Source organism: Pelobates fuscus, chromosome 13 (genome assembly GCF_036172605.1).
Source record: "Pelobates fuscus isolate aPelFus1 chromosome 13, aPelFus1.pri, whole genome shotgun sequence".
In the NCBI taxonomy this organism is placed as follows: Eukaryota; Metazoa; Chordata; class Amphibia; order Anura; family Pelobatidae; genus Pelobates; species Pelobates fuscus.
The window spans coordinates 108,374,203-108,401,066 of NC_086329.1; the positions used below are offsets into that span (position 1 = coordinate 108,374,203).

General features: G+C 40.6%; 1 protein-coding gene across 1 annotated transcript in view; it reads right to left on the reverse strand.

Annotated features, from left to right (window-relative positions):
* The window catches only part of LOC134582695 (histone-lysine N-methyltransferase PRDM9-like), a 78,342-nt gene that overhangs the window by 12,601 nt on the left and 38,877 nt on the right, over positions 1–26,864 (reverse strand). The window contains exon 8 of the mRNA XM_063439340.1: positions 4,298–4,365. Within this exon, the coding sequence (XP_063295410.1) occupies positions 4,298–4,365 (68 nt within the window). The remainder of the gene's footprint in view (positions 1–4,297; positions 4,366–26,864) is intronic.

The window sequence follows — 26,864 nt, forward strand, 5'->3', positions numbered from 1 at the left end:
ACGCCCACCGGGCGGAAGGAACCGGGACGAGATGGAAAACGGGAGTAAAAAGCCCTGCGGAGGCGAGGCGCATGCACATCCTCCTGAGGTATCCAAGACCTCTCCTCAGGACCATATCCCTTCCAATAAATGTCTCCACTCCTTTAAGGCCATGATAACAGCTAGTAGTTCCCTGTCACCAATATCATATCTGCTTTCAGTCCCAGATAGTTTCTTGGAAAAAAAACCACATGGATGTAATGGTTTATCCACGCCTAACCTTTGAGACAAGATGGCACCTATACCTGTCTCTGAGGCGTCTACCTCGAGTAGGAAAGGTAACGTTGTATCGGGGTGAACTAAAATTGGTGCAGAAGCAAAAAGTTCCTTAAGTGTCTTGAAGGCAACGAGAGCTTCAGTAGACCAAGTCTTAGTGTCAGCCCCCTGTCTGGTCATATTGGTAATAGGAGCAATAATGGAAGAGTATCCTTTAATGAAGCGCCTATAATAATTGGAGAATCCAATAAACCTCTGAATGGCCTTGAGACCCCTAGGTAATGGCCAATCTAAAATAGACTGGAGTTTATCCGGATCCATTTTAAAGCCTTCCCCAGAAATCACGTAACCAAGAAAGTTTATCTGAGATTGATCAAAACTACATTTCTCCAATTTGCAGTACAACCCATGTTGTAGGAGTTTGCGCAATACCCTTCTGACTTGTCTGTGGTGGGTCTCAATTTCTCTAGAGTGTATTAGTATATCATCTAAATATACAATAGCACAATCCTGTTGAAATTCCCTAAGAACTTAATTGATCAGATCCTGAAATACTGCCGGTGCATTACAGAGCCCAAAAGGCATTACCGTGTACTCGTAGTGCCCATATCGAGTATTGAACGCTGTTTTCCACTCGTCTCCCTGCTGAATTCTCACCAAGTTATACGCCCCTCTGAGATCTAACTTGGTGAAAATCTTGGAACCCTTTAAACGATCAAAGAGCTCAGTAATCAAGGGAATTGGGTATGCATTTCTGATAGTTATTTTATTCAAACCTCGGTAATCAATGCAAGGCCTTAACGTGCCATCCTTTTTATTCACAAAAAAAAAACCGGCCCCGGCAGGCGAGGATGATCTCCTAATGAATCCCTTGCCTAGATTCTCACGGATATACTCCTCTAAGACTAAGTTCTCCTTAGTGGATAAAGGATATACATTGCCCCTCGGAGGCATAGTACCAGGTAGGAGATTAATCTTGCAATCAAAGGACCTGTGTGGAGGTAAAGTATCAGCATTCTTCTTGTCAAAGACTGCCTTTAAATCTATGTACCGAGACGGTATTTGTAAGTCTGTAGACTGGGTGGAGTTAACCGGTGTATTACCTACGCAAAGTGGTGAGACTTTCTGTAAACACCTGTCCTGGCAACCCTGACCCCATGAAGTTATCTCCCCTAGCTCCCAATCAATAATAGGGTTATGTTTCTTTAACCATGGATACCCCAGAACTATAGGAACAGAAGGGGAAGAGATAAGCATAAGGGATATACCCTCCTCGTGTAAGATACCAACAGTTAAACTAACAGGTATAGTCTCCTGAGAAATCACAGGTTCAGATAATGGTCTACCATCTATGGCCTCAACGGCCAAGGGAGTATCTCTTAGCTGAGATGGGATAGAGTGTTTAGAAACAAAAACTTGGTCGATAAAGCTCTCAGCAGCTCCGGAGTCTATCAATGCCATAGTCTTTATTACTCCCTTCTCCCATGCTAAAGAAACCGGTAGTAGAAGCCTGTGATCTTTATAATTGTGTATAGAGGACAAAATAGAAACACCCAAGGCCTGTCCTCTAGAGAAACTTAGGTGCGAGCGTTTCCCGGACGATAAGGACAATTTAGGCGAAGGTGCCCTCTTACTCCACAATACATACACAATCCCTCCTTTCTTCTGTACTGTCTCTCCTCTTCTGAGAGGCGGGTATTGCCTATTTGCTTAGGTTCAGAAAAAACTGGGACAGTGGTTTGAGGACTTTGAAATAAAGGAGCTAGTTTAAAGGAAGGTCTACGAATATTATCACGAGTGTTCTGTCTCTCTCTTAAACGTTCGTCAATACGAGAAAAAAAAGAAATTAAATCCTCCAAATTTTCAGGGAGCTCTCTAGTAGCCACCTCGTCTAAAATTACATCAGATAATCCGTTTACAAATACGTCTATATAGGCCTGTTCATTCCACTTAACCTCTGCCGCCAAAGACCTGAACTCTAGTGCATAATCCACAAGGGTTTGGTTATCTTGTCTAAGGCGCAAAAGTAATCTAGCTGCATTGACCTTTCTACCTGGAGGGTCAAAAGTTCTTCTAAAAGCAACGACAAAGGCATTATAATTATAGACTAACGGATTCTCATTCTCCCACAGAGGATTGGCCCATCTCAGAGCCTTATCAATGAGGAGTGTGATAATGAACCCAACCTTTGCCCTATCTGTAGGGTAAGAGCGAGGTTGTAGTTCAAAATGAATACCAATTTGGTTTAAGAAACCACGGCACTTCTCCGGAGAACCACCATAACGTACAGGAGGTGTAATACGGGAAGAAGCACCTACAGTGGCTACTTCTAGACCTGAACTTACAGGAGAGGTGGACGTAGCTCGCATCTCCTCCGGTGGATTACTAGATCAAGATAATAAAGCTTGCAGCGCTAGAGCCATCTGGTCCATTCTGTGATCCATGGCATCAAATCTAGAATCGGAAGAACCAACCTGAGTGTTTGTACCTGCAGGATCCATTGGCCCTGTCGTAATGTCAGGATCGGGACAGGGATCCAACACGCAGAGTACAAACAGGTACAGGGTACGTATACCGGACCTTAGAATGGCCGGACTAACGTAAGTAGTAGTAAAGAATGGTCTAGAGACAAGCCGAGGTCGAGGGAACGAGAGAGCAGGTAAACGAGAGACACGCCGAGTCAAAGGGTAATAGAGGTAAACGAGGTAGAACAGACAAGCCGGGTCAAAACCAAAGAAACTAACAGAAAACAAGAGCACTGAGTGACCAGACAAGCTAGAACCACGACAGGGCAATGAACAAACGTAGAAAGCCCTCTTTTATACCCTGATTCTAAACAGGTAATCACGCCCCCGACGAATCCTCATTCGTGCTTGGGGCTTGATTGACAGATCGGGTTGGGTTGTCGTCATGACGTCGGCTACTGAACGCCGCGTCATAAAAGGAAGTGGATCCCTCGCGGCCGGCGTGTAAACGACCGAGGGAACCGCGAGGAACGAGTGATTCAACCCTTTTGCGAGGAAGAACGTCCAAGTGTCTCACCTCCACAGAGGTAGAGACGGCAGGTACCCTGACACCGTGTTGAGGGTCAAGCAGTGGTCTGAGGTGCTGGCACACCCAGCCTGGTTTTTATTACAGTTGTTGCAAATACAGGACTGCCCACAGGGAGGGATAAAACAACCAATCACATCACAGTTACACAGATTCCCTCCCCTTATCCTGAGAGGAAACTCAATTATACATACAGTTAAACATACTTTCTACCCAACTTTCATAACTCTAAAACCATACATCACATTCACATAAAAATACATATCCACAAGCAATCCATTCAGGGGAACAACATTTTAAAAAATGGCATGAATCAGACCAGGGGTTCAAAAATTAGTAAAGTATCTTTTAAAACCCCTGCCAGCATGGCTTTCCGGCTCAGACCGGTTTTACAGAGGCCTCTATCCTGGAGACAATGGGGAAAGTAATCCAATTATCCAGGGATAGAGGCAGACTCCATTGAGCACATGGTTGCAAAAAGACATAAAACACTTTAAAATACATAAAGTCACCTTTTACACATAACACACAGACATTTCACATATCCCCAGATAGCTGGGATCTGAGTGCACAAAACTACCGAATAGCGCTCAGATCCTATTCACACAGTTCAATTGCCATGGAGCTAAAGTCTTTCCCATAGTCTTTCATTATATGAATAGGCTCCATAGCATAGCTATCTGGGGGTATCACCGCTCACACAGGGCAAGTACTGAATGACCCCACTGTATTTAAAGGGCCAGAATGAGTGACATGCACTCTGTTAGGGCCGAATACTGTTTTTAAAGGGCCCAATCTCCCAGGGCCATAGTCCAAAGGCAGCAGGCGGGCAGCCAGGCTTCTCCAATGCAATGTGGCGAGATTGCTCTCGTCACACTAATATAATCTGATGAATAGAAATGCGCTATTCTCAAAGTGGAGAGGTAGAGGTAGCATATGTCTTGGATACACGGAACTGCATGATAGTATGATGAGATTCATTTATACTTACCTCATCCAGTTAGACATCTTCTCATCCACTGCATCAATGTACTCATGTTGATATTTACCTTTAGTGATCTGTGGGGGAAAAAAGCATTGCTTTCTTTATTTAAAATGTAGCTGAAACCTTGTTTTCAAGACCCCACTTTCTTTGACATTTCTACCTATGCAAACAACATAAATAAGTGTGAATAATGTAAAATTAATAACAAGGCTTTTTTTTTAAACAGTACAATTGGTCTGGTTAAAAGTCAGTTACTTAAATATTACTTGGGGCATCAGAAGAGAAGACAAATGAATATGTGCAGAAATCAGCTAATTAGCAAATATTAACACAAACTAAGATACTTTAACAATTATAGCTCAATTTACTAAATTGCGGTTGTGATGGCATCTTGACACACAATTGTTATAACTAAGGATATGACCTAGATAATAAGACCCAAGAGCATTTATAAACTCTTACATTCTATTTTCAAAATAATGTATTAAATACTGTTCAGTTTGGTCCATAAACACCATTATGACTTCACAGCTTCTTTTTTCCCTTTAAAGAATAGATAAGTGACTTTTCTCTACCCTACACAGTTGTCTCCAGTTTTCTCTGTCTATTTTATTTGTATTTATTATTATTTATTGTCTATGAATGTATCATATTCTAATCAACATCAGTTCTAATGGATTTAATATATACAGAACAGTAGTATTATAACCAATTATAAATTGCCACAAATATGTTTGATTGGGTTATGTACTGTATGTTAATGTTTGTTTATCTTTAAAGGACCACTATAGGCATCCAGACCACTTCTTTATCTTTAAAGGACCACTATAGGCATCCAGACCACTTCTTTATCTTTAAAGGACCACTATAGGCATCCAGACCACTTCTTTATCTTTAAAGGACCACTATAGGCATCCAGACCACTTCAGCTCAATGAAGTGGTCTGGGTGCCAGGTCCCCCTAGTTTTAACCTTGCAGCTGAAAACATAGCAGTTTCAGAGAAACTGCTATGTAGTGTTGTCGCGAACCCGGAATTTTCGGTTCGCGAACGGCGAACGCGAACTTCCGCAAATGTTCGCGAACCGGCGAACCGCGCGAACCGCCATTGACTTCAATGGGCAGGCGAATTTTAAAAACAACAGGGACTCTTTCTGGCCACAATAGTGATGGAAAAGTTGTTTCAAGGGGACTAACACCTGGACTGTGGCATGCCAGAGGGGGATCCATGGCAAAACTCCCATGGAAAATTGCACAGTTGATGCAGAGTCTGCTTTTAATCCATAACGGGCAGACATCACCTAACATTGACACCTGTCCTCAAAGCCCAGCCCTGATACACACTAACACAGAGCAGAATAGAGACTGTTCCCCCTACATAGGGTCACTTGGCAGATATGGATTGACACCTGTCCTCAAAACCCCTGATACACACTGACACGAGCAGAATAGGGACTGTTCCCCCTACATAGGGTCACTTGGCAGATATGGATTGACACCTGTCCTCAAAACCCCTGATACACACTGACACAGAGCAGAATAGGGACTGTTCCCTGTCCACAGAGACCATGATACACACTGACACAGAGCAGAATAGAGACTGTTCACCGTCCACAGAGACCATGATACACACTGACACAGAGCAGAATAGGGACTGTTCCCCCTACATAGGGTCACTTGGCAGATATGGATTGACACCTGTCCTCAAAACCCCTGATACACACTGACACAGAGCAGAATAGGGACTGTTCCCCCTACATAGGGTCACTTGGCAGATATGGATTGACACCTGTCCTCAAAACCCCTGATACACACTGACACAGAGCAGAATAGGGACTGTTCCCCCTACATAGGGTCACTTGGCAGATATGGATTGACACCTGTCCTCAAAACCCCTGATACACACTGACACAGAGCAGAATAGAGACTGTTCCCTGTCCACAGAGACCATGATACACACTGACACAGAGTGTCCGCGTGAAATAGGGCCGTGAGTAATGACGTCACGGGTAGCCTGCCCATAGTATCGCATAGGGTGGAAGAGCTGATAGGACATCTGAAACGTATTGGGATGGAGATGCTTAATTGTTCTCCAAAATGCTTGACACCACCCCATAGTGAATCTCTGCAAACTTTAATACCATCAGAGGAGGAAGAATGTGGCAGCCCACTGGGATTATTCGAAAAATTTCAAATTGATGATTTTCCAGACCCTGGGGTTGACATTAGTCCAGATTTACATCTTGTGACCCATGAGGATGTTCCAGGCACTACTTGTGAAATAAAGACAGATAATAAAGTGAATGATCCATCTCCTTGGGACTTGCACCCTGTCGTTGAAGGTGGAGTAGGCAATGGCAAGAGCATGCTGTGGGTAGTCAGTGCAAACACTTTCTTTCCGGTGAATAATGAGGAGACTAACTATGATGACGTTATTTGCGTTGAAAGTAATGATGCCAGAGATCTTTTGAAACCATATGGAAGGAACGAATTGGTTAAAAGAAAGGCAAGAGACCACCTGCATATAGACAAGAATACACATAAGAGAAAGAAGAGAACAGGTGAAAAAGAGAAGCTGCAGACTGCCTATTTGCAAATAGTTGAGTTATGTCCTGAAGATGTCCGTGTTACCACAGTGCAGACTCTGTTTGATACACTACTGAGGAGAGTCAGAGAAACCCCAGATCTTCACGTATTGGATGAGTCGGTGCGTGGAGTTGCAGAGAACGTAGAACAAGAAATATTTAAACTTTTCCTGTGTACTGACAGCAGATATAAGAATAAATACCGGATCCTCCTTTTCAATTTGAAGGACCCTAAAAATCAGATCCTGTTTTGTTGTGTGGTCCTTGGTGAAATCACCCCACAGTGTTTGGTTCTAATGAGTGCAACGTAAATTGGCAATGTGCACTGGAACAGTTCTGCAGAGCACACGCTGAAGGAAGGACTGACAGAGCCGCTTGAAGACAAGTAACTGCTATTCAATCTATAACAGTGAAAAACAAATTTTGGTTTTAAAAGCACGCTATAGAGACACCAGATATGAGTGGCAACTGTCAAAGTACGCTGGCAGGGTTGTGCAGGGCACACGCTGAAGGAAGGCCTGACAGAGCCGCTTGAAGGACACTGACTGTCTGCTATTAGCTTACACTGGAAACCTTTTTTCTTTGTAAAAGCACGCTAAAGAGACACCAGATATGATTGGCAACTGTCAAAGCACGCTGGCACAGGTCTGCAGAGCACACGCTGAAGTAGGCCTGACACCCAGATGCTTGCAGACAACTAACTGATCTTCTATTACAGTGAAATTTTTTTATTTATTTTAAATCTAAAGCTTAACCAATTGTTAAAACAGATATGAGTGGTGGCACTGGGCTAGTGGGCACAGTATCCAATGTGAACCTCACACAGAAGCTGGCAGGCAGGCAACTGCTCTTCTATTACAGTGGAAACAAAATTTTGGTTGTAAAAGCACGCTATAGAGACACAAGATATGAGTGACAACTGTCAAAGCACGCTGGCACAGGTCTGCAGAGCACACGCTGAAGTAGGCCTGAAACAGAGACGCTTGCAGACAACTAACTGCTCTTCTATTACAGTGAAAAAAAAATATTTATTTTAAATGTAAAGCTTAACCTATTGTTAAAACAGATATGAGTGGTGGCACTGGGCAAATAGGCACAGTATCCAATGTGAACCTCACACAGAAGCTGGCAGGCAGGCAACTGCTCTTCTATTACAGTGGAAACTAAATTTTGGTTGTAAAAGCACGCTATAGAGACACCAGATATGATTGGCAACTGTCAAAGCACGCTGGCACAGGTCTGCAGAGCACACGCTGAAGTAGGCCTGAAACACAGACGCTTGCAGACAACTAACTGCTCTTCTATTACAGTGACAAAAAAATATTTATTTTAAATGTAAAGCTTAACCTATTGTTAAAACAGATATGAGTGGTGGCACTGGGCAAATAGGCACAGTATCCAATTTGAACCTCACACAGAAGCTGGCAGGCAGGCAACTGCTCTTCTATTACAGTGAAAAAAAAAATATTTATTTTAAATGTAAAGCTTAACCTATTGTTAAAACAGATATGAGTGGTGGCACTGGGCAAATAGGCACAGTATCCAATGTGAACCTCACACAGAAGCTGGCAGGCCGGCAACTGCTCTTCTATTACAGTGAAAAAAAATTATTTATTTTAAATGTAAAGCTTAACCTATTGTTAAAACAGATATGAGTGGTGGCACTGTGCAAATAGGCACAGTATCCAATGTGAACCTCACACAGAAGCTGGCAGGCAGGCACCTGCAATTACATTACACAGGAAAAAAAAAAAAAAAGCAGCCTGATGTTATAGCCCTAAAAAGGGCTTTTTGGGGTGCTGTCCTTACAGCAGAGATCAGATGAGTCCTTCAGGATTGTAGTGGACACTGAATACCCTAGCCTAGCTATCAATTTCCCTATGTAATCAGCAGCAGCTAAACTTTCCCTCCTCTCACTAAGCATGCATCTTCCGAATGAATCGAAAATGGATGCTGGGAGGGAGGTTGGAGGGTGTGGAAGGGAGGGAGTGCTGCTGATTGGCTGTAATGTGTCTGCTGACCGAGAGGCACAGGGTCAAAGTTTGCCCAATGATGACGAATAGGGGGCGGATCAAACTGCGCATGTGTCCGCCCGCCGCGGCGAACGCGAACACGCTAATTTCGCCGGGAACTGTTCGCCAGCGGACAGTTCGGTACATCACTACTGCTATGTTTACACTGCAGGGTTAATCCAGCATGCACATTCGGATCCTCTCGGGAGCTGACGTCGACGGAGGAGGAGAGGTCATCAGCACCAAGGGAGCCCACCTCTGGATTAAGGTAAGTGACTGAAGGGGTTTTAACCCCTTCAGCGCCGAGGGGGGCACTCAAAGAGCCTATACTGCTAGGAAAATGGGTTTGTTTTCCTGGCACTAAAGGATCCCTTTAAATTTAAAAATGCTGTTTTTCCTTCTATACTGTAATATTATACAAACAACTTATGAACCTCTTCTTTTCAGTTAGAAACTTTTACTGACAACTTTGTCTGATATAATAGACTTTCTAATTATATATATATATATATATATATATATATATTTCACCATATATGCCTTATTTTTTTTTTGAATTCTTTATTTTTGGTGTGCAGGTGATTACATCTGAATTACATACGCCACAACAGCGTGCATTTATATTGAAACGTATATGGATAAAACAGTGGCATAGAGAAATTGCACAGAATTTATTTTTGACGAGCATAGTGATACGTTAGGCATTAATGAATGAACTACGATAAACATATTGCTAAATAACTCGTCTGCTTCAGCGTACCTTAGAGGTACCGACAGGTAATTCCGTTACTTGGTCGAAAGGTATCTTCGCTGATATATCTGGACAACTATATTTGGGTAACTTAGGGTGTCCCCAGTGTAGACTAACTTATCATGTACTTAAACCGTTATTTTCCAGAGAGGCTTAGATAAAAATAATAAACAGACATGCTAAACTTTTTAAAACATTTTAACCTCGTTATATCGCTTGTTTTAGTATGGGCGTAAAGTAAGCTAGCGTGTCAAAATACATTCTAGTATAACTCCTGCCCTATTCTAGGCGTTAAACCTGGTATAATACAGAGCTTGGGTTATATTTGTTAGAGTGTAGTTACAGTTAATTCTCCGTTTACGTTGAGGCCGTTCATAGTGAAAGGCATGCTTAAAAGAAAGGAAAGAAAAGAGAAAAACAGGGAAGGTCGGTCTCGGGTATCATAAATGCTGCAGCTTTTTTGACTCTATATGGTGCAGGCTATACTGAGAGGCTAAACATTCAAACATTTAAACATTGAGAATATAAAAAGCAAGGGTAGATTTAGAGAGGGTTATGTGTCCGCAAATCAGTCTCATTCAGCCCATGCCCGTTCGGGGTAGGCAGACCTCAAGGGCACGCAGGCAGAGTGGGTCAAGGCATCGCCGTGGGATCAGTCTGTGTGGACAGGCGGGTTCACCAGCGCCTATGTGCTCAGTTTCGGTTCCATCGGTGGACGGTGGGGTGACCCTCTGTACGTTGGTCCGGCCGACAGTTGTGGCTGTATGGGGCCGCTGTGGGCCGCATTGAGTTCTGGATCTTGGGTTCGGTGTGGTGAGTATATGTGGGACTTGTATGGTATTCCTGTCCTTGCTTGTATGGGAACGGGTGCTTGTACCTGCCCGTCTAGTAGTCGCGTCCCGCCTTTCTGGTGAATTGTAATGACACCGCTGGATGGCCGCTCTTGGGGCCCTCGGCAGTGCGTCATAATGGCGGCGCCTGGTTGCTGGGCGCATCCAGAGGGCCACTGCTTTCAATGCTTGGTAGTATGTCGCTCCACGGTTGTGGAGTACTGCACAGAAGCTTTTATATAGCCGGTCTAACGCCTCCATGGGATGTGTCGATCGTTTGGTGTATGTGTCTCTTGCTTGGGGCCTGTGTTGGGCCGCCATCTTAGTAGTGCCTCGTTTACTTTGTGTCTCTATAGGCCGCGTGGCCCGGGGGTCCACCTGCGGTTTTACACTGATTGAGTCTCTTACCAGTGTGTCGTGGACTTGTTTGGTGGGTGGTTGCTTGCTTTTCGTGCTGGATGCGCTTATGTCCGCCATCTTGGGTGCCCCTGCTCCCACCTTACTCGATGGAGTTGCAGATACAGTCCTATGGTGTCGAGCATGGGGCTCCCCGCCCGGCGGGGACCGGGATCTCCCCCACCGGTCCATAGGGGGGGGGGTAAGAACTCGTAATCGCTTGCGGCTGTTTGCTTTTGGCGGGAAAGCGGCCGTCTTTCCTCGCCTCCTCTCGAGCTAGGCCCCGCTCTGCCGTTGCGGTGCTCGGTCATCCCGGGCGTCGTGTTTGGTAGCTGTGTGTTCCGGCAGACTTCCTCCGTGTCCTGGGCACATTGGCAGGAGTATTTGAGCTCTGTAGCTCGGCAGGTGGGCATTTACAGCGCCCGTGTTGCAGGAGCTCCTGCAGTACACGTCTTGCCAGTTCGCTGGTTAGGCTCCGCCCCCCATATATGCCTTATAATTGACTTTTGTATAGATCGAAAAACCAATAAAAATTCAATTAAAAAAAAAAAAGAAGACAAATCAATATGTGCAGAAATCAGCCAATTAGAAAATATTAATGCAAACTAAGATACTTTAACAATTATAGCTCAATTTACTAAATAGCGGTTGTGATGACATCTTGACACACAAATGTTATAACTAAGGATATGTGTCCTCTTGCTTCGGAGTACTTAGCTTTTCATGTTAATGAGCAAAACATGGTTAACACCTGTGTGTATATATATATATATATATATATATATATGTATTAAGGTCGTTTGGCCTGTATTTGTGGGAAGGACTTAAATTAATTCACTCCCCTATATAAGGGACACCCCTTACCTGACTCATATCGCTTGAGGTCAGCATCAGAATGATTTCCACTTCCGGGTCATCCAGACGCCATTTTACCTGATTACTCCATGAGGTTTTCTAAGCTGAGCTGTGTCAGGAATCCAGCCACAGGCTTTTCTGGCCTACCACCTTCTTTCTTCAATCTATCGCCGTGGATGGTGTCCAAGTGACTCACAAACCGTAAGTCGACCTACCCGTTACGCCAGGCATCAGTCCCACGGCACCATGCATGGGTCAGGTCCTCACTTTACGGCTGCATTTTGTCTAAGTCTGTTCTAAAACCATTGCATGTTCATGCATATCATTCGTTTAAACCCCTACCGGTCTTTGGGTGTACTACAGGCTTCTTAGACATTATCGCATTTCATGTACAAACCAACGAACCACTGCATTTTCTCCTACACACTGACCCCTACCGGTCATTCGGTGTACTACAGGCTTCTCAGACATTATTGCATTTCATGTACAAACCAACGAACCACCGCATTTTTCACCTACACACTGACCCCTATCGGTCATTCGGTGCACTACAGGCTTCTTAGACGTTTTTTGCATTTTCATGTACAAACCAATAAACCACTGCATTTTCGCCTACACACTGACCCCTACTGGTCTTTTGGTGTACTACAGGCTTCTTAGACATTATCGCATTTCATGTACAAATCAACGAACCACTGCATTTGCGCCTACACACTGACCCCTACTGGTCTTTTGGTGTACTACAGGCTTCTTAGACATTATCGCATTTCATGTACAAATCAATGAACCACTGCATTTGCGCCTACACTCTACCCCTACCGGTCATTCGGTGTACTACAGGCTTCTCAGACATTATTGCATTTCATGTACAAACCAACAAACCACTGCATTTTCGCCTACATACTGACCCCTACTGGTCTTTTGGTGTACTACAGGCTTCTTAGACGTTTTTTCTTTTCATGTTCAAAACAATATACCACTGCATTTCACCTACACACTGACCCCTACCGGTCATTCAGTGTACTACAGGCTTCTCAGACATTATTGCATTTCATGTACAAACCAACGAACCACTGCATTTGCGCCTACACACTGACCCCTACTGGTCATTCGGTGTACTACAGGCTTCTCAGACATTACTGCATTTCATGTACAAACCAACGAACCACGGCATTTTCGCCTACATGCTGAACCCTACCGGCCAATCGGTATACTACAGGCTTCTCAGACTTTATTTCACTTCATAAGCAAACAAACTAACTACAGCATTTTCGCTTTTATACTGACTCCTATCTGTCAAACGGTAGGATTAACCCCTTAAGGACACATGACATGTGTGACATGACATGATTCCCTTTTATTCCAGAAGTTTGGTCCTTAAGGGGTTAAAGGGTATTTTTTACCATACAATCAGCATTTCTGACCCCTACTGGTCAACAGCAAAACTGTCTTCACATGTCATATACAATTTACCAGTCAATATAAATTACACATAAGATTGTTTTAAACATAACAATACACCATAAATTAAACTCCAGCACAGGCTCAACTTCAGGTTTAATTCACAATAATTTACATTTCACATCAAGACCAACAGTGGTTCTATCAACACTGCCACCTACAGGTCTGTCAAGTACATTTTTCATGGGGTTTTACAAACACCAAAACACTGACACCTATAGGTCAATAGACAAACAACATTTCACATACCAATCAGTATCCAACTACACTGCCACCTATAGGGCACTCGGCAGATCTCCAGTGCACTGGCATTTTGCAACACTGTGTTCACTGACCCCTACTATTCAATAAGACATACAACAATTCACATAGCAAGTACTATATCAACATCTGGTATAAATACATATATTATTACACAGTAGCAGACGCATCTGTATATGCGTAACTGGTAATATAGTTCACATACATTTTTCACAGCACGCTGCTCACACAACAGACTTTCCCCTAGCAAGGGGACATACAACATACAAGGTGGGGACAGACCACTTTTTCAATTGTACATACGGCACTTAATGGGTTAAGATTGATACATATTTAACCAGTATGGCTACGATGTTTAATATTTACACATCACGGCACTTTACTTTTCACATATACTGTACGTATTAAGATAAGCTTGGTCTATGCCATATTTCCTTATGCCATACGGTTTTGTAACCGCTTGCGGTTCCCTTATTTACCACTATAATGTCTTAAAGCATAGAACTTAGCAGGGCTAACCATACGGATATCTTAGCCATAATGTTATATAGTTAGTAAGAGATCCTCTATTTAACATATGTAAATAATTGAGAATACAATATAAAATAAGGATTGTCTTGGAAGCAATAGTTTTGTCTTTTTGGATATTTATTATATAAAAATATAAATATAAAATCCATTATAGCAGAGTTTATAAGATGAAATTAAATGCTTGCAAATATCATTAATAGGTTAACATACCCTTCTGAACATGTCATCATGTCAGCCTCTCAGTCATTTTAAGATGGAGCAGCGTCTGTCTCCAAGTCTCTCCTCTGTCTGTTAACATTTAAAAGTACACCTATTTATACCTTAAGTGTCGTCATTTTAGAGTCACCATAGTTCAAATATGAAAAAGTCCATAACTAAAAGCAAGTGCACACGTCATGGGAAACTCCCGGACCTGGGGAACTTCCATCAAGTTCAAGAGACAAGATGGCTTCCCAAAGTCTGAATAGCTTATCTGTTGTTTATACTAAGACGTAAGTGCACAGTCGTGGGAGATTCCGGATTTGGGGAAGTTCCATTAACTTGGGGTTACCACAGTATATTGTGTACTGAAAGAGTCATAGTATAGCCTTGAAGCTTGTTTATGCATTATTGTTATTGTAATTCGTCTGGGGCAAAATGGCGCAAACATGTTATGCACTGAGGTTATTGCTTAAAGAAACATCTATGAAAAACAATATGTTCCATTTCTAACACCTTGTCAATTTGCAATATCTCTGAAAGACAAAGTACACAGTTTAAGAAATACAACATTTCATTCTAAAACTTGTAATATTTGCATTTGCCCATAACACCCTCTCCATTAAACTGTGGACATTGTAGACCATTTCTTCCTTAAATTAGTGAACCAAAGTTCTCCAACAGTCTAGGTTTTTTGTGCTCCCAGCATCTTTGATCATTGTTGTAACAGTAAAATATCCATAGTGTGATCTTTGCCTGTAAAGGTGGTTGATTAAAATGAGCAAAGCTTTTGTCTGGGAAAGAATTGAAAAGAACGCCAAGTTCCAGAGTGAGATATTCTTGGATGGATCCGGATACGAATTGTAATCCAAAGTTAAAAGTAGTAATTGTATTTGTAATCCAAAGTCTTTAAAGGTCTGTAGAAGTTTACATTCCTTAGATACATTGCTGGAGGTTGTGTTTGTAGAATACCCGGGTATTTGTTGTAGAGTATAGGTTGTAGAGTCCAGCTTTCCAAATTTTTGGCTAGAATTGGTTGCAGATATTGAATCAGCATCATCTGTTATCACCGTGGTGATGGTGTTGGTATTTGTCTTTGTCTTTGCTTTTTTTGTTTTGTTTTTTCATGAAATATTTTTACACCGTTTATGATGTGTATAGATTGGATACTCTCCGATATTCTTTTACGGAATAAATTAATTGACAGCGTTTCCAAGACATCCAAGACATTGTCTTAAGTGACATGGTTCCCATTATAGTAAATGTTATGTTGATACAGCAATCGAAGTGGTATCTCAAGAACGCCTTTTTTTGCTGGATTGGAATCTTTGTAACATCTCAGTGATAGACATCTCACTGACATCAGGTGCTCTTGTGCTAAAAATGTTAACAGGTAAAATCTGTGGAAAAATCTTTACATTTGTTGTTATACTTTGTATAATAATGATGATAGATGAAATAGTAACATAGTTAATCTTTGTAGTGTTTTGTTTTAAAGATAAACCATTGTATATGATTTAGAGATATAAGGATACTTTGAAGCAGCAAAGTATTTACCACCTTTGTTCACAATGGTATATACAATTAAATTCTATTTAAATGTTAAAAATACTCTTTTATTCAAAATCCCTCAATATATTTAGAATAGTTGCTAATTGGAAATATGACGTTAATTATCTTTCTTTGTCCTGTTAGGTAGAAGACAACTTATTCCCTAAGTTACCATTAGTAAATATAATAACTACAGTTATTAGTGGCTTAAAATACCAGAAACACCCAAAAATTGTCTTAAAAACATTATTTTATTTTATTTTTTTTAAACCAAGATCTGACAGCCATTGTGGAAAGTTACGTTCGTAAGATTGGATGCTTAACAATGAGAATCTTAATTTTTTAAATATATTTACCAGCGGCTGTTGGGTGTAACTTAAGATGATTTGGATTTTTTATTATTTCTAAAAGTGAGTTAAGAAAGCACTCAGATACAATATTGAAGATATTTATATTTTATCTCTACCTTTGTATAGGTGGCTTTATGTACCTTTAACCATCAAAACCAAATAACATTTCCCTGGTATTTGAAAAACCGATAAAATATTTGATTACGTGTATATTAATATATATACATAGAGTGGTATGGATGTTGAATTTATATCTTTGACATCTTTTCACCTGTTTGCAATAGGTGACCTAAATGATCAATTTCCAAAATCATCATGTATATAACCTGGACGGGTTAATCCATAATACTCTTTTACTTTCCATTGACTGACCTTAGCTATGGCAGACTGAATATGTTTATCATTATAAATAAACTTTATGATAGTTGAAGTAAAGTTTCTGCCTGTCTTTCAGTTAAATTTTAACTGTTGAAGTACTTCACTTATATTAATTAGGTTATATTAATTATACCACTCTGCAAACTTAAACGAATATCGATTAGTTTCTGATTTAATAAAAACAGATCACATTTTCTTCTAAAGTTTTTGCATTTAAACTTTAACTAATAACGTTAAACGTTATTGCAGTTGTTATTGTAATCATATGATCTTTAACTATCATGATTCAATTATTTATCTGGGTAATTAGCTGTTATGCTCTTATACTTTATCTAATATATTTGTTTGTAGGCCATACTGCAGCTGCATTTGGCATTTTAGCAATAATTTTCAATTGCGTTTCAGATATTCACAAAGTCTATCCACCTTTGTAATTAACACATTATGTGTTTATTTTATACCATTAGTTATAGTATCTGTATTATATTACACGTTGTCACTGACACATTTCTGATACAGGGAAAAAAGTAGCATGATTGCTTTAGTAATTATAATTTTTCTGTCCATGCACCACATTCCTGGAAGTCCAGAATATAGCAAAAATCCTTTGTCGTTTGATTCTATGGAGCCATTTAACGTTTTGATTGGTATAGTTATACCAAAAGAGCAAGGAGTACATCGGTAGATCACATCTGCAACAGAACCATTACAGATTCCTTGTTGTATCAATGTTTCTCTGTGTTTATGTTTACAGGAGTTCCTTGCTTTGCAGGTATGTACATAATATGTAGAGTTTAAGAAAAGCTGCAAATCGGGCTTTAGTACAAGTGTCCCATGATGTCAGGTTTCTGAAAGATTTTGCTGGCCTTTTATATTCCATTCTCTTTGCAGGGCATCTGCTCTTAGTAGGCCTGTGTTGTTATTATTTATTAATTGCATCAAGGTTTCTTTCGTTAATTGATATGTTTCTTCCGAATTCAAATTCATATGCCACCAAATGTCATTGTAAAGTTCATTGTTACAGAATATTGTTCCAGCATGGTTTTCACTCCAGTAGGAAATCTATATTCCTCTTCTTCTGCTCCTTCCTATTAACCACGTTTTCTGAGTTGTAGGCAACAATCTGTGTCTTGTACTGTGAGGCGCTTTGATAGTCAATCAGGTTTCCTCAGTACCATGTTCCATCTTGAGAAACAGCTGGGTGTTGACAATTGTCAGCCTTTATTTCTTTTTCCGGTCATCTTCTGTCTGGATAATAGCAATTCTGTCTGGATAATAATGTCTGGATAATAGCAATGTCCAGAATTAACATAGCACTTCTTTTCAGCATAAGAAGGCTGTTTGCGGTAGTCATTCAATGATAAACTATATTGCATAGTCTTTTCTTACATCACCTTCATAGGTGCATCCAAAGTCTTTCACAAGCATCTTTTTCTGTTTTCAGCATGCTTTGCCATCATCGTTGAGTCCATTATTAGGATTTGAAATAGTCCAATCACATCTCTCTCATGTATAATCGGTTTTTGGAATGATCTCAGTAGGTTCCTTGTGAAATACCAGTGTATTCATTTCACTGTGAGCTGTGTCTCTCCTTTTGAGAAGGTTCTTGGAGGTAGTCCTCACGATCAAAGAACTTGTATGGTGCGCAGTCCAATTCAGTTCAGGTGCTTCCTGCTTGTTAACATAATCCCAATGCAGTTTTAAAACGACAGCTAGGGTTGATGTTATGATAATGCTGCAGATTGTAAGAAGGAGACATCATAACCAATTTTCTAGCATCCTTTTGCTTCCATCTTTGCATTTCTTTCTTACTGTATAAGATAATTCAGGTTCAGTCTGTTTGTGGCCAATTTTTACGGCCTTTTTTAACTTTAATTGTATTAATAAAGGTTTACCCGGTTTTTTCTTTTTCATCTTCCCCCCTTCCTTTATATGTGACTTTCACTATTTTGAGGTATATAACCCATGAAGACGGATCTGGTCTACACTCATTGTATGTGAGTGTCCCCCATATTCAGTTTTCAATATTTTTTTCTTTTACTGTATAAGATAATTCAGGTTCAGTCTGTTTTCTCCATAATGATGTTGATGATTCATTTTTCATACATTCCATATTAACTGTGAATGTATCACGTCTGTCGTTCATCCTTCTCCTTCACATTTGCAGGTTCAGATTTCAGATCATGATTCAGTCTGTTACGTGGCTATGATTCTAGTGGCTGTGTTCTGGTGGCATTTCTGTCATCCTCTGTTTGTTTTATCTTGTCATCTTTAACAGCATCCATTGTGTCAGTCAGTGGTTCTGTGAACGTCCTGTTTAACGTACACAGTTTAAGAAATACAACATTTCATTCTAAAACTTGTAATATTTGCATTTGCCCATAACAGTTTTATCCATTCAGGTTACAGTTACTACTAAAAATCCTATACGGATTGTCAGGTTCAATACCATACTACCAGGTACATACACCTGCTCACGTAGTTATCCATCTCTTACCTTCCCTGGAATAGTAATAGTGTACTGGCAATTAGGGTTCTAGGGCCCAATAGGTATTTGTATGGGGGAGAACCTTTTTTTCTCTGCATTATGCTTCGGTTAGTGAGGCCAACACCCCGCCTGATATTTCTGGTGAACTCACTTGGTTGGCCACTTATCACATTTCTTTTACTTTCATGTACCAGGTGGGGGTATACATCCCTGCCGACAATTGTCTCATTTATATTCCAGGCATGTTCATCATACTCTTCCTACAGCCGCCCATACAGTCACGGCCACTCTTTCGTTCCAGAGACAAAATCATGGATTAGACATACTTATGCAGCACAGCATGCACTATCCCACCTAGCACTTTCGTCCCATACTTGTAGAACGCATAACACAGCTTTTCACCTGGCTTAAAGAATCTCATTGGAACATGACATAGCTCAACCTGTGTCATAACATTTCTCCTAGGTTTTGCTTCTTTTTGCCACCTTAAACTTAAACTATTTTACACACCATTAATTATATATTTCACAGGCATTCAACAACACAGGCTAACCTATGGCCAAAACTACCATAACTTCATGCTATCAAACCAGACAAGAATATACTCAGAGGTTTTCAGGAATCCATTCCCCCACGTTCCTCTCAGAGATTACCAATAGCCATCCAACTTTTCATCCTTATCGGACCTATTAGATCTACAACCATTCAATTATACTACCAAGTCGGCCATTACCAGCCATGCACATTGCCTTTTATGCCTTTCTCAGGCCAGATCATTGTCTTCAACGAACCCACTTACGTAAACACATATATCATTACCTATTGGCTGTACCACATTGCGAAACGAGTCAACACGCACCAACAGTAGAGATAACATACTATCCTACCCACAACAAATGGTGTCCACTTTCGGTCCTAGATTCCTACCTTCAAAATCCTTCCAGGAATTAAATACTGTAATGCATTTAAGGAAATGTCTGGTTAATTTGTATATATTTGTTGACTGTATTAAATCTTTGATTATTCATTTTTGCCCTCTTTATTTACAGGCCTACCGTATCGTCGGTCTCTGCACACCACGACCGACTTGCTCCCTTTATACTATCCTACGCTTATGCTGGATCCTGACTCCATATACGGCTATTTGCCCCTTACACAAGTATTAAGGACGTTTGGCCTGTATTTGTGGGAGGGGCTTAAATTAATTCACTCCCCTATATAAGGGACACTCCTTACCTGACTTATATCGCTTGAGGTCAGCATCAGAATGACCTTCCCACCCACTCCTCATTTCAACACTTTCTCTTTTCTTTCTATTTACTTTACTTTCTTACTCCTTGGTGGGCCCTCTTTATTTACAGGCCTACCGTATCGTTGGTCTCGGCACACCACAACCGACTTGCTCCCTTTATGCTATCCTACGCTTATGCAGGATGCTTACTCCATATACGGCAATTTGCTCCTTACACAAATATATAAATGAAATGGACTCCGGTGCTGCACAGCGTGGATATATATGCAAGACGATGAAGAGAGCACTCCAGAGGATTTGTTTAATACATTTTTATATAGGTTCAAGGTGATCAACATTTCGGCCCAGGAGGTCTTTGTCAAGATGGACCTCCTTTGCCGAAACGTTGATCACCTTGAACCTTTATAAAAATGTATTGAACAAATCCTCTGGAGTGCTCTCTTCATCGTCTTGCATATATATCCACGCTGTGCATATATATCCACGCTGTGCAGCACCGGAGTCCATTTCATCAAATTCTTAAAGGTAGAGTGCCTGATTTTCCTTATATTTTTTATATTAATTAATTTATATTAATATTATATTATATTTCCATATATATATATATATATATATATATATATATATATATATATACATACACACACACACACATTTGATTGGGTTATGTACTGTATGTTAATGTTTATCTTTAAAGGACCACTATAGGCATCCAGACCACTTCAGCTCAATGTATCATGCAATGCAACATCCAAGTACCTCGAAAGAGTCAGACAGGTCCTGAAGTCCCAGCTCAATGGCAAAAACAAGATCCAAGCTGCATTGCATTGGAGAAGCCTGGTTGCCCGCCTGTTGCCTCTGGACTATGGCCCCATGTTAAAAAGCTTGATTTTCCCCTGCAAAGACATGAAAGCGGGGTCCTTCGGTACTTGCCCTATTTGAATAGTGATACCCCAGATAGCTATGCCATGGAGCCCATTCGTATAATGAAAGACTATGTGAAAGACTTTGGCTCCATGGCAATTGAACTGTATGTATGAGATCTGAGTGCCATTCAGTAATAATGTACGCTCAGATCTAAGCTATCTGGGGATATGTGGAATGTCAAACACACGGACACCCGTGGAAAAGTGTGAAAACACAGAAAACTTAACTGATAGGTACACGACTTCCCAAGGTTATCTCCCAGCTGATAACCATATAACAAGATTTGTATGATAGATAGGATATTTTGGGATTCTGTAAGTGTACCTATAATAGAGGGCAAAACATAGTGCAAATATTGCTTAAAAACTGTAATGAAGCTTCCAATGATTAGAATGCACTCACATATTCCAGGAAAAATAAAGCGTGTTATGGGTGCCTCCCCTTGATGGAAAAAGGGGGTATACTCCTTTAAAAACTCCCTCCTCGAGTGATAGCCAATGGGGTATCCGGGTCAGCCAGGAAATTCACAGACAGCAAACCAAACGAAATACTTCAATGGCAATTTATTCACTTGTAGAAAGGTATATGATAAAAATCATAAAAGCAAATTAAGAAAGAGATGCTGGTCCTACGCGTTTCGTCCTTGTGCAAAAGGACTTCCTCAGGGACCTCTTTCAATAAATAATATTCAACAGGTACATAAAATCAAAGCAGCATCCTAAACACACTAACATTGAAACATCTTATATAGGGCTAGTCCCTTAGAGTCATTGGTGGAATAGTGGGTGTCTTCCAATCCTGCAGTTCCAATTCGTCAAGGTATTCTCCTTCAGGTGTGACCGCTTTGCCGCAATGAAAAGCCGGGTCCGTTCAAATTATCAGCCACTTCCGCATTCGTCATCTGTGACGCGTGCGTCACGTGTATCATCACGTGATCATCATGCGTTCCATGCTTGGAACGGAAAAATGGCTGTGCGTTCCACAGCATAGAAACAGCCTAAGGGAGAGCTTTTCTTATACCAGATATTAATGTATACGTAACTGCAAAATAGAAGACTGTTAGAAACCATCTTTTCATCTAAAACATAATACAAATGGTAATAATGTGTCCTCTATATAAATATAAAAAATAATAATAATGATAGTCAATTTAAGACATAATAGGAAATAAATGAATGACACACAACTTCCTATCTAAGTTCCTAACATCTCTTAATCATTAATTATTATTACTATTATTATTTTTGCAAAGTTTTGATAGACATTATGAATGACCAACTTAGATAGGAAGTTGTGTGTCATTCATTTATTTCCTATTATGTCTTAAATTGACTATCATTATTATTATTTTTTATATTTATATAGGACACGTTATTACCATTTTTATTATGTTTTAGATGTGTGTGTGGCTATTAAAAGACTTGGTTCGGGGGATTCCCTTGGACTGTTCGGGAACCGAACCAACCCACAAACTGAGGACCACCTCTGAGCTTATTAACCCTTGTTAACCTCTCCTGACACTTCAATCCATGTGGGTTCTAACTGTGCGGCTGAGTGGCCGCCGTTCGTATGCACGAACGCGTGGGAACTGTTCGGCGCCCATCTTGTAAGCGAGAATGCATGCAGCGGAGTTTGGGCATCTGAGCACTTTTTGGATATGTTGGGCACTCAGAGATCCAGGCTACCTGGGGATGTATAGACTGTGGGGGTTCCTATGTGGTAAATATATATTTTTGTGTGTTTTCATATTTTATCATTTTATGCTTAGTCATGGTGACATGGCATTTTGAGGACATTTTGTAGGCGTGTTTATCAGTGTGTTGTGGGAGTGTCAAGGTTGTGTTTACTGTGTCCCTGTATTGTATAAAAGCAGGCCAGTGAGCCTGGATTAACCCCTTCCCGCCGTCACGCATTTAGTGGGCTTTAAAGCAGTTGCGACGGCATAGAACACCGTAACGGCTTTAACCCCTTAAGGACCAAACTTCTGGAATAAATGGGAATCATGACATGTCACACATGTCATGTGTCCTTAAGGGGTTAAGCCCTGGAGCGCCCGGGATACTTACCTGCCCGGCGCTCCGCTTCGGGAGGACTGCCTCACAGCCCAGGCAGTCCCCCCACGGCAAATCAGGCCCCCGGGGGCCATGTGATCGCTCTCAAAGAGCGATCACATGGCCCCCTATAGCTGGCTGTGGATCTGCCAGCAGGGGGACTGCCTAAATATTAGACAGTCCCCCTGCTGGTAGGTAGTGTAAAAAAAATAATTAAACATGTTATAAAATAAAATAAATATTTTTATATATATATTATATATATAATATATATGTATATTATATATATTTAACGTCATACATAGTGTATTTTAATACTAATATAAGTACATATATTAGTATTAAAATACACTTAGAATGACGTTACATATATATAATATACATATATTATATATATATTTAATAGATATATACACATATATTATATATATATATAAATACGTATAATTACAATAATAAATAAATAAAATAATACAATTAATAAATAAAATATTGAAACAAAATTTTATATAAATTATATATCCATATGTAATTTCATTCTAACTGTATTTTGTTATTAATATATATATATATATTGGTAACAAAATACACTTAGAATGACATTCTATATATATATATCTATATATAAGATGCAAATAACCGCAAATATATATATAGATAAATACATATAATTACTTAAAAGATTACGTTAGTATACACGTAGAATTTAAATACCTATAAATGCATATATATAAAAATTTTACGTGTATATTTAAGTAATCTTCTAACATAATTAGGTGATTTGATTAATTAAAATTTGATTGACATACCTGACAACACATGGAGAAAGTGCAGAGAATGTAATTCGCATGCACTATATTTGACCCTGTAACTCTCCAAGACAACATAAAACCTGTACATGGGGGGAACTGTTTTACTCGGGAGACTTCGCTGAACTCACATATTAGTGTTTCAAATTGGTAAATTGTATTACAACGATGATATTTTAAGTAAAAGTGAAGTTTTTTGCATTTTTTACAAACGAACGGCACTTTTATGGACTATATTATTGTTGTAATATGTTTTACTGTTTTAAAACACTAATATTTGTGTTTAGTGAAGTCTCCCGAGAATAACAGTACCCCCCATGTACAGGTTTCATGGTGTTTTGGAAAGTTAGAGAGTCACATATAAGGCTTGCATTTCATTTTTTTGACATTGAAATTTGCCAGATTGGTTATGTTGCCTTTGAGAGCGTATGGTAGCCCAGGAATGAGAATTACCCCCATGATGGCATACCATTTGCAAAAGTAGACAACCCAAGGTATTGCAAGTGGGGTATGTCCAGTCTTTCTTAGTAGCCACTTAGTCACAAACACTGGCCAAATATTCGTTTTTTGCTTTTGTTAACACAAAAACAAATATGAACGCTAACTTTGGCCAGTGTTTGTGACTAAGTGGCTACTAAAAAAGACTGGACATACCCCACTTGCAATACCTTTGGTTGTCTACTTTTTCAAATGGTATGCCATTTTGGGGGTAATTCTCAATCCTGGGCTACCACACCGTCTCAAAGGTAACATTACCAATCTGGCAAATTTCTATTTGAAAATGGAACGTTCTATATTTGACCCTGTAACTTTCCAAAACACCATAAAACCTGTTAATGGGGGATACTGTTGTACTCGTGAGACATCGCTGATTACAAATATGTGCATTTTTGTGCAGTAAAACCTAACAGTATTATGACATTCACAGCTAAAATGTCAGACGGAAATACAAATTTTAAAAAAAATCTTATTTTCTCACATTTTTTTTTTATTTTATTCATTATGAATTATGTTCCATATATGAATAGTTAATGATAAATTAAAGCCCTGTTTCTCCTGAACAAAATGATATATAATAAGCGTGGGTGCATATAATTTGAAAGAGGGGAACTACGGGTGAACAGACATATAGCGCAAATTCCAGTTTTTGTTTACGTTTTGTTTTGATCAGAATGTGCACTATTGACTCCGTCCTGAAGAGGTTAAACAGATAATTTTACCCCTTCATGAAGTCTAGGCTCATGTTTGGAGGCTTGGGAGCTATTTTCACTACTATATTCACTATGGTGCTTGGGACTTGGGAGATTCTTCACGGATGTACTCAGCTGGAATATGGGATCCGTTACACACACACATACTGACACAGGTATGCATTTAGACTGACACACATATAGATACACACCCATACTGACACACAAACACACACAGATACATGCATTGACACATGTAGAGTTATACATACACACTGACACACAAAGATACACTCACATACTGACAAAGATGCACATACACACTGAGATATGAACAGATACCCACCTATACTGACACACACACATAGATACACACCCATACTGACAGATACACACTCACAGATACATACACTCAGTGACTCATACACACACACAGTGACTCATACACACACATAATGATCCATACACAAACACACACACTCAGTGGCAAATGCACTAAGTAGCCCCCACACATACTCTGGTCAGCATGGCGGTCAGGCCCTGCCCCTCCTCCGCAAGATGCTTTGGAGGAGGCCATGGTGGTGGGACAGCCCCACTGATTTTAGGGGTAACACAGCGGGGCTTGTGGCGGAAAAAAGGTCATTGCCAATCGAGTTTGGACCAGCGGTCCAGTGGAAAGAAGGAACGGGGATGATTCCTCCCCTAACCTCGAATATGAGGTATGGGTTAACAGACGTGCCCACTGAGCCAAAGGCTGGCTAGTGGTTAGCATTACGTTAACGTAAGGCCAGTGTAACAGAGCTCCCTGTACCCCGGCTAGGTACCTCTGCCAAGGATCGCTTCCTAGCTGGAACAGGGGACAAATGGCAGCACTTCTGCCCACAGTTGCGTGGCTTGACTGGGGCCCTGGAAATGCTCCTTCCTGGAGTCTAATGGGGAAATCACTCTAGACACCCCCAGGCACTAGACGACACTCAGCCCTGGGAGCTCTAGTCCTTACAAGGACTTTCCCCGTTGAATCCCCTGCAAGCTGGAACAGCAGACACCGGGGTTAAATCTTCCTTCCCTACAATAACAGGAGACACACAGTTTTGGAGTGTGAGCTGGAATGCTTTAATGGATGTCCCCATGCATGTCCCCATGCAAGGGGCACTACCCCTGGACCTGAGAGTAAACCACAATAGGAACAAATACACAAGTACATTGGCTCTCAGATCAAGGACACTCCCATACAAAATCAGATAATCCCTCCTCTGTACCTGGGAGATAATTGGACCAGGAACTGTACTAATCTAATCCAATTATCTTTAAGCACAGAAAAAACAGTTTTTAAAAAAAAACACAAAAGTACCCTAAAAATACATAAAACCCCACAAAAGTGACATCCCCTGATAGCCCTGATCTGAGTGACCAACATATTCAAAAATCACCCAGATTAGTTCAGGGGTTCAGGAATTTCCTGGAAGTCCTTTGTTTGACCGACCGCCCGCATGGTCCCATGCCCAAAACAGTTCCATAGAATCAGGGCTAGCGGTGAGTTTAGTTTGCTAGTTTAAAAACGAACAAACTACCGAACATAGTCAATGGTCTTACCCTGGAGCTAGTTCTCCTTGTTCAGCTGAATGATTCCACCGAACAGTGCCCTTCTAACTTGTGTAGAACCGAACGCAGGTGATCGTGGAAGTCCAGCGGTGTTCGGG